The sequence below is a fragment of the Bos grunniens genome, chromosome 16 (genome assembly GCF_055505025.1).
Source record: "Bos grunniens cultivar Pamir isolate PY7600 chromosome 16, Bosgru_T2T1.0, whole genome shotgun sequence".
Lineage (NCBI taxonomy): Eukaryota > Metazoa > Chordata > Mammalia > Artiodactyla > Bovidae > Bos > Bos grunniens.
Genome location: NC_141180.1, coordinates 14909467 through 14924533, shown reverse-complemented (window position 1 = coordinate 14924533; position 15067 = coordinate 14909467). Strand labels below are relative to the sequence as shown.

The window sequence follows — 15067 nt, the reverse complement described above, 5'->3', positions numbered from 1 at the left end:
AGTTTTCTAAAGGTCTTCTCACATTTTCAACTGCTGTGTTGGAAATTATCCAAATTTTCAAATTTCCGATCCTTTTTTTTTTTTTTTTTTTAATCCTGTATTTTAGATGTGAGCCTGTTAAGAAAAAGAAGGACAGGTTCTTTTTACATTATCTGTTGGGCCTGTCCCACAATACAGGTTGCACACCTTGATGCCAGTTTCTTATGTTTCCTATTTATTGTTCCATTCCTTGCTTTCAGCCTTGAGTTTTAGTCTGACTTTTAAAGGAAAGGCATCAGAAAAGGCCTGTGTATCACTCTTGTTTTCTTGCTTTTTCTAGTCCCTTGCATTCCCTAGTCTCCTGTGAAGTGTTTTGTACTTTCTTTTTTTCTGTTTTTCCAGCCAGTTTTCAGTTTTACTCATCTGAGAGGCTACAAGTAAATGGAGTCATTAATATAAGCCTGGGATTCCTGGACAGTGTCTTAACAGAATGAAATCCAATAGCGGCCATTAGTCTCTCTGCCTTATGGTTTTGGAAAGTTTTTTATTATGACTGTTAACCTGAACTGTACCTTACTTTAGTTTCCATTGGTTTATCTACCATTGTAGCAGTCTTAAGTGGGTCTGGGCCATTTGTTGTTTTCTTGGGGAAGACCTTGAGAAAAAGATAGTTCATTTGGAATTTCAGGGGAGGCAGTAAAGGGGAACAGAGTATAAAAGGTGGTGATGCCAAAACATAATGTTGGGTACATAAGGAGGGCAGGTTTCAGATAATCTGAATGCATTTTTCTTTGCTAGAGAGTCTTTAAATATACGCTGCTTTGAACTCCAAGTTTAAGGCTTCAGCATGCCAGTCAGAAAGACTGGCCAGCGTATATTTGGTACTTTTTCTCCTTTCTTTTCTAGAGCTTGTTTTAGTTGTATTGATAACACACACTGCAGACAGTAGGATCAAGCAACGCTCATAAAGTGGTGGCTTCTTGTTTAGTTGCTAAGTCATGTCCCCCTCTTGGCGACGCTGTGGACTGTAGCCCACCAGGCCTCTCTGTCCATGGGACTTCCCAGGCAAGAATACCGGAGTGGGCTGCCATTTTCTTCTCCAGAGGTTCTTCCCGACCCAGGGAACAAACCTGTGTCTCTTGCGTTGACAAGCGGATTCTTTACCACTGAGCCGCCTGGGAAGCCCATAACGTGGTGGCTAGAAACCATGATTTAGTCCCTAAAGTACAGAAATGTTAACCTTAGTCCCCGAGTACAAAAATGAAGAATGGCCTCCTCCATTAAACAAAGTGATGTCTCTTTTAGATATCTCCTATTGAAGATTTTAGAGAGGCTTATGGCAAAGTTTGTTGCTCCAGAGACCAGACACTGGTCTCTTGGGTCTCTTATCTGTTGGCTGCTAAAGTTTAACTACATAGCAGTTAGTAGAGCCTGTGCCATCATTTGATCTTCTGAAGATTGAATGATACAGAAAAGACAGTATTTCATCAAGAAGTTTCTTTCACAAAATTCTTTCAATTTATGATTCTCAGAGAATGGAGTTAAAGCATTCAGGGAGATACTCAAAGAACCACAGGATACTAATCGTAGAATTAACAAACTCAGCTAGTCTAGTGACTGTGCAACTCAGCTATAATAGCTGAGAAAAATTGCTGAGATTCCAGATTACCGTTGGGGACACTGATCAGGGATCATACAGGACCTGAATGCTAATTTTAGTTCAAGGACAAAAGGCTTAAGGAATGTTTGCTTGTTTGGGAGTCACTAGTTCCAGTAAGCAAAATGAACAAGTCTTTAGAGTAGACTCAGTGGACAGCCTGAAAATTATAAACAAAATCCATGATTCATTCAAATTTGAAAAATTTGAACATTTCACATTTTTGCTTGGACAAAGGAGAAACTTCATGTGAAAATGTAGCTTTCTGTCAATGAAACAATGTGTGTTGAATTTTAGAGGGGACTAGAATTTAGGTTAAAGTTCAGTAAAGTGCTTTTACTTATAAAAGCAAAGTTGAGTTAATTGCTCATTAGGTGGAGTCTTGAGCAGGTATTTTAAAATGGTATCTGCTAAAAGTGGGAAATTCACCATCCTGGATACAGATGGATCATGTCCTTCGTTGTTTATGTGCCAGTGTAGAGTATATGACATTCTGTGATCGTGCAAGCTGTGTCTTTAGGCAAGTGTGATGTTTTTCCTTCTCACTGTCTACTGGACCACTCTCCCTCCCTTAGTGCTCCATTAAATAACTAGAACTCAAGGAGACCTTGAAATTGTATCAAATGGTCAGTACTAGGAGGAACTAAGACATTCAGCCAGAAGTAAAGAAAAATCAGGTGGGATGTGATAACCGTGTCCAAATATTTGAAAGACTGTTGTGTAGAAAAATGGTTTGGCTTAAATCAGCTTGCCTCCAGAGGGCAAGCTATGGGTGGATAGGTAGCAGTTTTGGACTCACCATTAGGAGGAGCTTTCTGAATTCTAAGCTGACTTAGTAGACAGGAGTTTTCATGAGTGGAGCTGTGAAAGTAGAGGCGGGATAGCTGGTGGCTTAAAGTGCTTAGACGGTAGATTCTGTGTTTCCGGGAAAAACCAGGTGGCCATGCTGAAAAGTCTGACATTTTCCTGACTTAGTTCTAAATTCCATGACCACTAGTTTCAGAAAGATAACTTGCTATCTTGGTTGAAGAGGATTTTCTGTACGTTAGTAATGAAGCATTCTCTGTATGCGGGCTGTTAGGTGTTCAGAGATCAGTGATAGCCTCTTGCTGTCAAGTAGCTTGTATTTATAAATGGAAATATTCTCGAGCTTTTCTTCATTTCCATTCTTGAACCAGTGTGTAACTTTTTTTTTTTTTTACTATTATTCTCAGGATTTACAATGTCCAAAAATTAGTTTTGAGATTTACTTCCCTTTCAGATACTAAAATTGTTTTTCTCTCCTCTTTATTCCTAGCAATGTCTCAGGCTGTGCAGACAAATGGAACTCAGCCATTAAGCAAAACATGGGAACTCAGTTTATATGAACTACAACGAACACCTCAGGTAATGTAGACCAAGATAATTTAGGGAAAATATGAGACATATGTAAACCGGAATATATTTTTAGAAAATGAAAATTTGAAAGAACATAACCATAATAATACATTTATATACAAAATAGTCCTAATTTTTGTGTATGTTGGTTGACCATTCATTGAAGAAATAATTTGAGTGCCTATTGTGTACCAGGTCCTAAATTAGGGACTAGGTAAAGTGGTGAATAAAACAGATGTGGCATCAGCTCAGGGAGTTTAGACACCAAGCAGGTAAATTACACATATGAGAAGCTGTACATAGGTAAGTTCCTCGATGCTGTAATAATAACAGGGTAACTAGGGAAGACTATTTTGAGAAGGTGAAGACGGGAAAGACTGGGAAAGGAACAAGTTTGAAGGAGATAAACATTCTTAAAACTGAAGTCTGAAAGTTTGAAATGCCTGTAAGACAAGCAGAAATGCTACCTAGGGGTCTGGGCTAAATATAAAGTTTCAGGACTTGTCAGTGCATTTGGAGCACAGGAATGCCAGATTACCTAGAGAGATGAGCAGAAGGCTCAGAACTTCATCCACAGGAGCTTCAGCATTTAGAAATTAAGTAATAGGAAAGGAGGCTGAGAAGGAACAGCCAGAGAAATGGAAGGAAAAGTGGGAGATGAGAGGAGATAAAAAAAAGAGGACAGAGTGTTTCAAGGAGGATGCAGCTACTGTGTTCAGTACTACTGGGAGGATGAGTAAGATGAGGATTACAAAAGTGAACATTCGAGTTGGCAGTATAAAGTTGGTAACCCTTGAGAAGAATAGATTCACTTGAGTAGACTGTGCTGTGTTAAAGAGGGAGGAGGGGAGGTGAAGATGGATAGGTAACGCTTTAGAGAAGTTTGGCTGTGCAGAGATGCAAAATGAATGAAAACTTGAGGGGAACTTAGAATCAGGAACCCCAGCTCCCTCTGGACACAGCTCTAAGGTTCACGTTTCACTGCAGCAATCCTATGTTAATCCAGATTGATTTAGTGAGGAGGGAGAGATTGCTGAAGTCTGAGAGCAGACAGAATAATTGAAAGGGGAGCATGCTTGAGAAGGTAGAAAGGAACGTACATTTGATAGGAAGTGGTGTGCTTTCTCCTTATAATAAGAATGAGGAAGATACCTAATAAAGATCAGGTAGAGAGAAAATGAGAGCTCCTTTTAATGAAGTAAGGTAATCTGCTTAACGTTTACATGGTAGAAGGTCTGCAGATAGAAGAAAAGGTGTGAAAAACGCTGTAGTGAAAAGAAAAGTGAGTTTTACTGACACCAGTCTGGTGTGTGATCCCTCCCCCTTTCCCCTCTGCAGTGCTACACAGATGCACAGGGACAGGAATGCAAACCCAGATGGATGGTTTTCCAGGCTTGGGATTTTGCTAGGCAAGTTTTCAAGAGGCCGAGGGGGACAGGCTTGATTACTAGCTGGGTCATCATCATACCCTGTGTGATTCATAAAATGGAGGTTATAATTCCTAAGTCAAAAGTTTGTGTGCATATTAAACTAAGTAAAATGCAGAAAGTGCTTTATATAGAAAGGTTGAAATATAAGAGATAACTTGATAAGGGACAGTATCCACAGTTTCATTGTCTTTTTTTGTGGAGTCATCAATCTTTGACCCTATAGAGAAAACACAAGTATGATGGAGAGCCAGTGGAAATAGGAAGTGTCAGTAAGCCTGTTGGAAGCCCTCATTTCTACCTGCATCTTCCTTTTCATGGCCACTAACTAGACCTCTCCCCTCAATCCACAGGAGTATTGGTGCCTTTGTTCTCAGTGCTGCCTTGTGGGAAGGGTAGGTTGTGGTAGTGAGGCCAAAAGTAGGAGTTGCTGATCTGTGCCTCTGGGAGATGCGGCCTGAATTCTACATTGCAACTCCAAGTGCATTTCTCACTGACAACAGTTTTAGTCATGACAGTTAGAAATACTAATACTTGTTACTTCAGACAGACGTGCTGTAGTTTAAATCAGTTTGTAGATTAGCCTGAGAACCTGACCACTTGGTATAAAACTGCTCTGTGGATCAAGAATGTTTAAGGTTTAAAAAGTGATTTTAAAACAAAATCCTGTTAAACTGTGCATCAGTTTAGTTCAGTCACTCAGTCATGTCCGACTCTTTGTGACCCCATGAATTGCAGCATGCCAAGCCTCCCTGTCCATCACCATCTCCCAGAGTTCACTCAGACTCACGTCCATTGAGTTGATGATGCCATCCAGCCATCTCATCCTCTTGTCGGGAAGTCCCCTTCTCCTCCTGCCCCCAATCCCTCCCAGCATCAGAGTCTTTTCCAATGAGTCAACTCTTCACGTGAGGTGGCCAAAGTACTGGAGTTTCAGCTTTAGCATCAGTCCTTAGAGAATATTTAAATTCATATTTTAAAATCTTAATGGATGGCATGAAATATATAGTTTATTATCATAGTGGTGCACTTTTGCAGATGGAAGAATTTTTAGGGTTCCTTTAGCCTTAACTTCCTCATTTTTCAGGTAAGAAGACAATGTTAAAATATTTAGAGTTGCAGAGCTAGTTGTTGAACTAGAACCTAAGCCATCTGACTCCATATTCAGTGCTATTTTAAAATTATACCAGGCTAACTTACCATTAGTTGTCTTTTAAATATATGATATGCTATCTTTAACATTATGATAACAGATTTATATAATGCTTTGGTGCTGGGGCTGAGGGAAGTTGAAGGAGATTATAGATAAAACAAGATTGGTTGTGAATTGACAGTGATGGTGACTGGATGATGGCTGCACAGGTGTTCATTTTTGTCGCTTCTGTATTCTTATATGTTTGAACTTGTCCATAACTTTTTTTTAAAAAGGTAGCATTTAATTTTAAAGTGATGTTTTTACAGGAGGCAATAACAGATGGCTTAGAAATTGTGGTTTCACCTCGAAGTCTACACAGTGAATTAATGTGCCCAATTTGTTTGGATATGTTGAAGAACACCATGACTACAAAAGAGTGCTTACATCGTTTTTGTGCAGACTGCATTATCACAGCCCTCAGAAGTGGGTATGTTAAAATGAGTGACACCTAGGTATTTAAATTATGTGAGGACGGTATTCTAGTGCTTTATCTAAAGTCCAGGTTGTAATTGTTGGAGAATCTTTGTTTTGAAACAGTTGGTTTTATATAATTTTAGAAGCTTTTCAGGATGAGTTTTTATTTTGAGGAAACTACAAAGCTTGAAACCATGGCTTTTCCACTTCTTAGGTATGTAAAATAATACCCTGATGAAAGCTATTTTAATAAAATAATTGATAACATGAATATATATTAATGGATACTTTTTCCTTATATGGCATGGATATCAGAAAGGGGAACTTTATATTAGGAAAAACTAGATTTTCATTTCTAAATGGTTATATATAAATTATCACAAGGAAGTATTTAGATTTTTCTCTATTGGCAAGTAGTAGAGAGTATCTCAGTTTTCAGAGATCGTGCTTATAGCCACTAGTCAGATATTCACGGGAAGTCAGGTAATCAGTTTAACTTTCTGTGACTTAGTAAAGGTATTGGGGAAAAGATGATAATAATCTGGAAGCTGGCTATTTTTGTCTTCAGCCCAAAGATACTAGCATTACTTACATTTCTTTTCCCTCTTTTTATTTAGCAATAAAGAATGCCCTACCTGTCGGAAAAAGCTAGTTTCCAAAAGATCACTAAGACCAGACCCAAACTTCGATGCACTCATCAGCAAAATTTATCCGAGTCGTGATGAGTATGAAGCTCATCAAGAAAGAGTATTAGCCAGGATCAACAAGCACAATAATCAGCAGGCACTCAGCCACAGCATTGAGGAGGGACTGAAGATTCAGGCTATGAACAGGTAGGGGCGAGAGGCAGAGACGGTGGCCGCTTTTCTTAGTGTTTTATTAAAGACTGAATTTACTTACCGCCTTCCATTTTGAAAAGATAAAATGCAGTAACCAACAGTAGTTCTCTGTAATTAGTTTTTCATGCAGGTATAATATATGTTTCCTGGGGTAATAGGGGATTCCTTTAAAGTAATAGAATCTTAAAAACAAAACAGAAACCTCTCATATACCCACTTCTGTCTCCACTCACCACTGTACTTCTCTTCTTCTCTTCATAAGAGTTGTCTGTGCTCACCAGCTCCGATTTCTTCCCATTTTGAACTCCCCCAGTCAGGCTTCACCCTGACTCCTCATATCACCCTTGTCAAAGTTATCATTGACCTCCACATGGAAAAATCTAGTCACTGATTCTGAGATCTAATCTTACTTAATATTTTACACAGTTAATTTCTCTTTGATTGGTTTTCTTTACCTGTCTTTCAAGAGATCATATTCTCCTGATTCCCTTTGTATGTCATTAGCTGTTTCTTGTCTCCAAACTTAACATGTTCAGTACTGAATTGTCAGTTTTTACCCCCTACTTCTCTTCTTTCTTGCTTGTTTCAGTTGATGGCAAAACCATCATCACACTTGCTTTAGCCAAAAATTTTGGGGTTACTTTTAATCTCTCTCCTTTTTTCCCCAGCCTGTATACCAGTCTGCAAGTAAATATATTTTTAGCTTTTCCCATAATACATCCAAGTTGGTATAAGCAGCCACTGTCTTTCATTTGAAGTATTGAAGTAGCCTCCTGATTTGTCTTTCTACTTTCCATGCTTACTGCCATACCATCTGTTCAAAGCACAGCAGCCAGAATGATAAGGTGAAAGTCAGGTCCAAATTCTCCTTTGCTTTGAGGCCTCTAATATCTTCTCTTCATATTCAGGCTAAAAGACCTTAATGGTAGCTTCCAAAGCCCTACATAATCTGAGCACTTTCTTCACCCCCACTCTTTTTTCTGCTCTGACATCTCCTTATATGTTTAGGCCTCAGGGGGAGTCAGGACTTTCCAAAGCCACATCCCAGTCTCGCGGCTTTCACTTTGGCTGAACATCAGAATCACTTGGGAAGTTTTTGAATCCTAGAGCCTCAAAGTTATCACTCCAGGCTAAGTAAATCAAAATCTTTGACTGGGGAATATGCATTCATATTTAAAGGTTCTAGAAGTGATTCTGAAATGCAGACTTTCAGTCATCTACCCAGAGAAAGAATCCCCTTTGTGAAATCCTTTATAGATAGACTTTTGATTTTGCTTGAACATTTCTAGTGGTGGGAGTATGTGACAGAAGCTTTGTTCAGTTGTTAACAACATTATTAAAGCTTCTTCGGTGTTTTTCAGACTTAGCAAGCTTGTTTATGCCTTGGTGCCTTTATACTTACTGTTCTGTCTTTCAGGAACCTCTTCTAGATAATCTGCATGGCATACACTATTTTTTCAAGTGTCTGCTAAGTTTCCATTTTCCACCCCAGTTATAAAGTGATGGTATTGTTAACTGCCTTGACGGTTGTTTTGATGAATAAATAAGATGTGTGCACGAAGCGCCTTGCCCAGTTACCGGTTTATAGTATTTGAGCTTGTTAGAGAGATGCTTCTGTATTCATGCTCTGTATTTAGATATCTCATCTTTTGCTTTAGAATAATTTTGCATTGCATTAGCCGACTTTGGGTGAGGTCAGCAGGCAGAGAGTGCTGACATATCTGAATTATACCTTTGTTTCGATTTAAAATCTCATAAGAAAAGTCTCCAAATGTAAATAAGTATTTGCCAGTAGTCCCCATAATCAAAAAAGAAATTTTTTCAGTGAATGTAAATATTTGTTAAATTTGTTCGAATGTTTGCCTGTGTGTGTTTCCCTAAACTTTTCAGGGACATGTGGGAAATAGATGCCGTTATTCAACTTGGAGCAAATTCAGTTATTAACATGTTTTTAGAATTTAGGTTTTTTTTTTGTCCACACTAAAGTGGCTTCAAGATCTCAATTCCCCAACCAAGGGTTGAACCCAGGCCACAGCAATAAAAGTCTGGAACCCTAACCTCTAGGCTACCAGGGAACTTAGAATTTAATAACTTCAATGAATGTACTTCTAACTTGATGCATTAAGAAGGCCTACATGTAAATTTCATGCAACCTGTTTTTGTGTTATTTTCCTCTTAACTAGATTACAGCGAGGTAAGAAACAACAGATTGAAAATGGTAGCGGAGCAGAAGACAATGGAGACAGTTCTCACTGTAGTAATGCATCCACGCATAGCAATCAGGAAGCAGGACCTAGTAACAAACGGACCAAAACATCTGATGATTCCGGGCTTGAGCTTGATAATAATAATGCAACAGTGGCAATTGACCCAGTAATGGATGGCGCTAGTGAAATTGAATTAGTATTCAGGCCTCATCCCACACTTATGGAAAAAGATGACAGTGCACAGACAAGGTAAGTGTGGGTTAGTTTCAGATTGTCTGAATTTAGAATGGTTACTTTGGAGTTAGAAAGCAATTTCAGGTAAGAATTAAGGGTGATATTTGTCATCCTATTGTTGCCAGAGGCCAGCTGGATAGTTTAGCTGCCTGCATTTTGTTTTCTTTATTCCTCATGTGCTTGCCGTCTACACATGCATATCTGAAAGGAATGACCCTCCTAGGCAGAGGAGGAGAAAGAATCATTTAAATGTCTTTACAGTAATGCTCTAAAATTTTTGGCTGGCCAGCATGGCTGCTTTATTACATCTCTCCAAAGAGCACACTACCTGCCATCAAGTGCAGATACGCATCAGGTTGAGTGAGTGATTGAATGATACACCATGCTTTAAAAAAAAACATGAAAATTAGCACTTACGCTCATTCTGAAAAACCTAAAAAAGACAAGAAGAAATTTGCTTTTATTCTTAGCAGTATTCTTGCTGCTATAGATTCAGAACTGATTGTTGGGGTTGAGCGATATGTTCTGTTTTTCCTCTTAGTACAGTGTGTATTTGATTTTTGTTATTTTATGTCATATATTATGGATGGTAAGGTAGGTAGAGCTTTCATGGCCTGGTGGATGTGAGCTTGTACTTTTCTCTCTTCTGTACCTTTCAATAAGAAATTTTTAGATAATAGAGGAATAAATTTCTGATATTATTTTGTCAACATTTGAGATATTTGCATTTGGTATGGCTTTTTGGAAATGTTTTATAACTTACATACATTTTTATCATTAATCTAGAAATTAAGGTTTTAATGATTTGTTTTTCCAGATACATAAAGACTTCAGGTAATGCCACTGTTGATCACTTATCCAAGTATCTGGCTGTGAGGTTAGCTTTAGAAGAACTTCGAAGCAAAGGAGAATCAAACCAGATGAACCTTGATACGGCCAGTGAGAAGCAGTATACCATTTACATAGCAACAGCCAGTGGCCAGTTCACTGTAAGTATTTAAAATAATAGGCTGTTGATATTGGGGGCACATTGAACATCTGAGAGTGGCAAGTTGTGGGGTGGGGCCTAATAAAACGGTGCATACACTGAAGAGAAATTGCAGCAGGGTAGTTAACTTGATATATCCATTTTTCTTTTATGAATGGTATAAGTGACAACAAGTTTATCCTGTTTTTTTTTTCAGATGGACTTTAATGTAGTTCCATCTCACTATTTTGTGCTTTGAGTAGTTTTCATAATTGTTTCTTTTTTGTTTTAGGTGTTAAATGGCTCTTTTTCTTTGGAATTGGTCAGTGAGAAATACTGGAAGGTGAACAAACCCATGGAACTTTATTATGCACCCACAAAGGAGCACAAATGAGATTTTACTAAAACCAGTTCTGAGAATGAACTTTTTTATAGCCTATTTCTTTAATATTAAAGATGTACCGTCATTACTTTTATGGACAGAACTTTGGATATGTTATTCAGTTTTCTTTCTGAGCCAGATTCGTTTACACTATTAGAATCTTTTCCCCTTAATTTAAGATCTCCTTTTTGGAAGGAACTGCAATTATTCAGTACTTTATTTTTCCTTTAAAAAGTATATCTAAATTGTATGTTTTCACAGAGTGTGGTTCCATTTGGAGCATCTTGGAGCTTTTGACCCAGGAATTTTTCATAGTTCTGTATTCTTAAGCGAAGATTTAGTTGGCCATCTTTCTCCCTCCCCTCAGAAGTTTTTTAGGCCTACAGAATGTTAAATATGTATTTTGACTTTTTTTCCTGGAGTCTTGTATATTTATAGTTTTCTATATAAGCTGTAGTATCTTCATGAAGACCAAGGCTCAAATTTACTGTGCTTAAAAAACAATTCTCATAGGATTATTATTTTCATGGTATTTTCTTCCATAATATCTCATTTTTAAAGAAAAGTTCTTTATGAACTTAGTGTCCATTGTCATGCAATGTTATTTTCTTCCATTTTTGTCCCTCTAAATTTGGAATTTCTGATCCTGGGAAAGAGAACCAAACAAGATCCCAAGTTCTGTGAGAACTTGGTTCATTCACAGATTTCATTGAAGAAAGAAAAATTAAATTGTTCTTATGTAGTTTTCAAGTGTGTATTTTAAAAAGTCTTTTTCTTTGTATTTTATTGTCACCTCATTTCCTTTATTATGTGTATGTTTTTTTCCTATTAAAATACCAGAGACATGGAGATATTTTGCACTTTAGCCTGGATGAAAAGTACAAGATATGTTCAAAGCTTCCCTAATTCTTTTCTTATTCATAGCTGCATAAGTTTCAAAAATAACATGGCACATAGAACTAACAATAGGGAAAATTTGCTTCTGTTTGAAAAGTGTGTTTAGCATTTTGGGTTGCCATATCAGTTTATAAATTTGGTGCTCTGCTAATTACACTGTATCTAGAGAAGCAAGCTAATGGAGCTTGAACCCTGCCTTGATGTGTAGTGAAAGATAACTCTGTAGAAGAATGTCAGCCAGAATGGTAAAGTCATTCTACTCTTCTTAATTTAGTTTTATAATGAAGGACAGTGTGTGGTGTCTGGACCCAAAAAGGCTTTATGATAACAGGTCAGAAATAAGATTGACTTGTGTTGTTTTTTTTTGTCCCTGTCCTGATTTCAGGTATGTTTCCAAGTTTAAATTATCACAGTATTTATGAAAACATATTTGCATTGGGAAATTAACCATAAAAGGTTTTTACCAGGGGAAAGTTACCCTCCAATACCATTGTAACTGAAAGCCTGTCTAGTCGTTGTAAATATTTACCTGTCATTTTTGACAGATCGGGGCCAGCTTGATGTTTTAAATATTCACCCCAATATGAAAATTTAAAGGCTTGTTCAATTTTTTACCATTCTATTGAAAATATTTAAAATCTGTTTTTACAATTTTTTTTTTTTTTTTGGTAATCTGTGCCATGAAGTTTGAAAACCACCAAATATCAAGGAAAATTTTGTATTCAGTTCCTTTTCTGGTGTAATGTTAAATTGTATAGATTATTAATGCATGTCCACTGAATATAACCCTGGTTTTGTGATATAACTGCTTAGATTTTATTGGTGATATTAGATTAGTGGTTGCATTAAACAACTAAATTCCATTGTGATTATTAATTGACATTTGTCTTTAAGCAAAAAGTTATTTGTGAATATAAGCTTTGTGCTTAGAGAATGTATGTGTTTTTATCCATCAGTATGGGAGGATATAAATTCTTTGCATCATTAGTGAATGTACTGGATGTGTAATCCTTTGCAAAATATAATTACAGGTGTTTGATAGAGCACTGAGTGTATAGTGTTGTGTGTGTGTGTGTGTGTGTGTGTATGTTTGTGTGTGCTGGAGGGTGGGTACTGTTAAACATACTATTAACTATGAGTGTTTCATAAAGTATTATCCAAGTAACTTCTATGACCACCTTCTCAACTGAGAAATGAAAGACTCACTAAATAGGGCCTTTGGATTATACATTATCATTTTAAATTTATTAATATTATGCTAAAATATATATAACCTAATTTATCACTTTAACCATACAATTGAATGACATTAAGATACATTCAGAGTGTTTTTTAGCCATCACCGCTATCTGTTATTTCTAGAACTATCATCCCAATCAGAAACTGTACCTGATATGTGATATACCCCAGGTAAACTCTATTTTTCTTTGAATTTGACTATTTTAGGCATATTATATATGTGGAATCGTGCAGCATTTGTACGTTGTGTCTTAATGTCTTGTAGCATAATGGTTTTAAGGTTCATCCAAGTTGTAGCATATATCAGAATTCCATTCCTTTTTATGTCTGAATAATATTCCACTGTATCCATTCATTGTTGATGGGTACTTAGATTAATGGAAACCTTTTGCTATTGTGAATCATGCTGCTATGACCATTTTTGTACAAGTATCTGTGAGAGTTCTTTAAGTTCTTTTGGGTATACACTTAAGAGTGAAGTTGCTGAATCACATGTCAATTCTATATTTAATTTTTTGAGGAACCTCAGACTTTGCCACAATGGCTGCACCATTTTACAATCCCCCCAGCAATACAGAAGGATTCCACTCTCTCTACTTCTTCACTAACACTTGCTGTTTTTGTTTTCAGTAGCTGTATTTATGGGTATAAAGTGTTATTTCATTGTGTTTTGGAGTTGTATTTCCCTAATGGCTTGTGATGCTAAGCATATTTTCACGTGCTTACTGGCCATTTGTATATCCTCTGTGGAGAAATACCCATTTAAGTCTTTTGCCCATTTTTAATTGGATTGTTTGTGTGTATTGTAGAAGTTCTTAATATATTCTGGATATTAATCTGTCATCAGATATATGATTTACTCATGTATTTTCTCCCATTCTGTGGGCTGGCTTTTCACTCTTTCAGAAGTGTCCTGTGATACACAAAAGTTTTTAATTTTGATAAGTTCCAATTTTTCTATTTGTTGCCTGTGCTTCTGGTGTCATGTACAAGAATGCATTGCCAAATCTAATATCATGAAGATTTTCCTCCAAGAGTCTTTTTTTAGGTCTTTTTTTCCATCTTGAGTTTTGTATATGGCAAAAGATAAGAAATCAGCTTTGTTAGCATTTGGATATGAAGTTTCCCCAGCACCATTTGTTGAAAAGATTGCCCTTTCTCCACTGAATTGTCTTGGCAGCCTTAATTAATTTTCAGTTAATGAAAATCAATTGACCGTACATATAGGATGGTTTATGTATGGGCTTGTATCCCATTGGTCTGTATGACTTTTCTTTTGCCAGTACCACTCTGTTTTGATTCCTGTACCTTTGTAATTAGTTTTACATTATCGTTTTAAGTCTTCTGAACCCTGGGAACGACAATATTTCACTTGTACCTTTGAGAAAATTGAGTCTCAGGACTCTCAACTTGGAGAACCAAACATGAAATAATTGAAATGCCAAATGAGAAAAGATCTCTCGTAAATTCCCACCACATTTCTACTTAGAAAACTTAGTTTACTAAGTCTTAGAAACATAATTATTAGAAAGGAAAAGTAATTAGTGTTCCATTGTTGTAACTATAAAAATGGCTTCCTTGATAACTTTTCTGAATTAATGGAGTAAGGACCGCTGAAAATCTGTTGTTCCATAAAAACAATGATAACACTAAAAGTTGTCAAAATCAACTTTGTCAGAACTCTAAAAAAAAAAAAACTAAAAGCTTCCAGTAGTCTAAAAAGCATTTATTCAACAGAAACTGTAACAAAATGGTTTGTAACATTTTAAATTTCCCTGTCCATATTTCCTCAGTTCTAGGTCAGCTTTGACAACAAGCAACCTTGCAACTGTTAAAACCAGCAGCCTAGTACTACCACTGGAGGGAACTTGAAGCACCACAAAAAGCCCACTCTAGAGAATTGTCACTATTTGACCTGTCTGGTACCTCACTGAAAAGCTCTGTATTCTAAAGAGTTCTGTCTTTATTTGACCTGACTCCACTCACTCTGCAAAGATCTGTATCTTTACCCTGTTTACCATAGAAGCTACTTGAGGCTGTGATAACAATTGAGGCTAAACAGATGCTGACCAAAAACAAAAACAAAAAAATATCATGTCTGTAGAGGGCTTTGAAAAGTTCCAGCATAATTCCTGGGAATCTAGAAGGCTGCATGTATAAGATGTATGCATACCCAAAAGAAAAAGCATTAATCTAACCTGTGACAGAACTTGAGGCTCTGTAAGTAGGAAGTGAAAGCTAAGGCAGAGTTGT

The 15067-nt window shown here is 36.9% G+C and overlaps 1 protein-coding gene across 2 annotated transcripts in view; it reads left to right on the top strand.

Moving 5' to 3' along the window:
- The window catches only part of RNF2 (ring finger protein 2), a 44727-nt gene extending 32165 nt beyond the window's left edge, over nucleotides 1-12562 (top strand). For both annotated transcript variants that reach the window (XM_086343403.1, XM_086343404.1), the window contains 6 exons: nucleotides 2934-3022; nucleotides 5902-6062; nucleotides 6667-6882; nucleotides 9072-9344; nucleotides 10147-10318; nucleotides 10589-12562. In XM_086343403.1, coding sequence (XP_086199529.1) covers nucleotides 2936-3022; nucleotides 5902-6062; nucleotides 6667-6882; nucleotides 9072-9344; nucleotides 10147-10318; nucleotides 10589-10690 — 1011 coding nt within the window. In that variant the 5' untranslated portion in view covers nucleotides 2934-2935 and the 3' untranslated portion in view covers nucleotides 10691-12562. The remainder of the gene's footprint in view (nucleotides 1-2933; nucleotides 3023-5901; nucleotides 6063-6666; nucleotides 6883-9071; nucleotides 9345-10146; nucleotides 10319-10588) is intronic.
- The last annotated feature ends 2505 nt before the right edge of the window (nucleotides 12563-15067 follow it).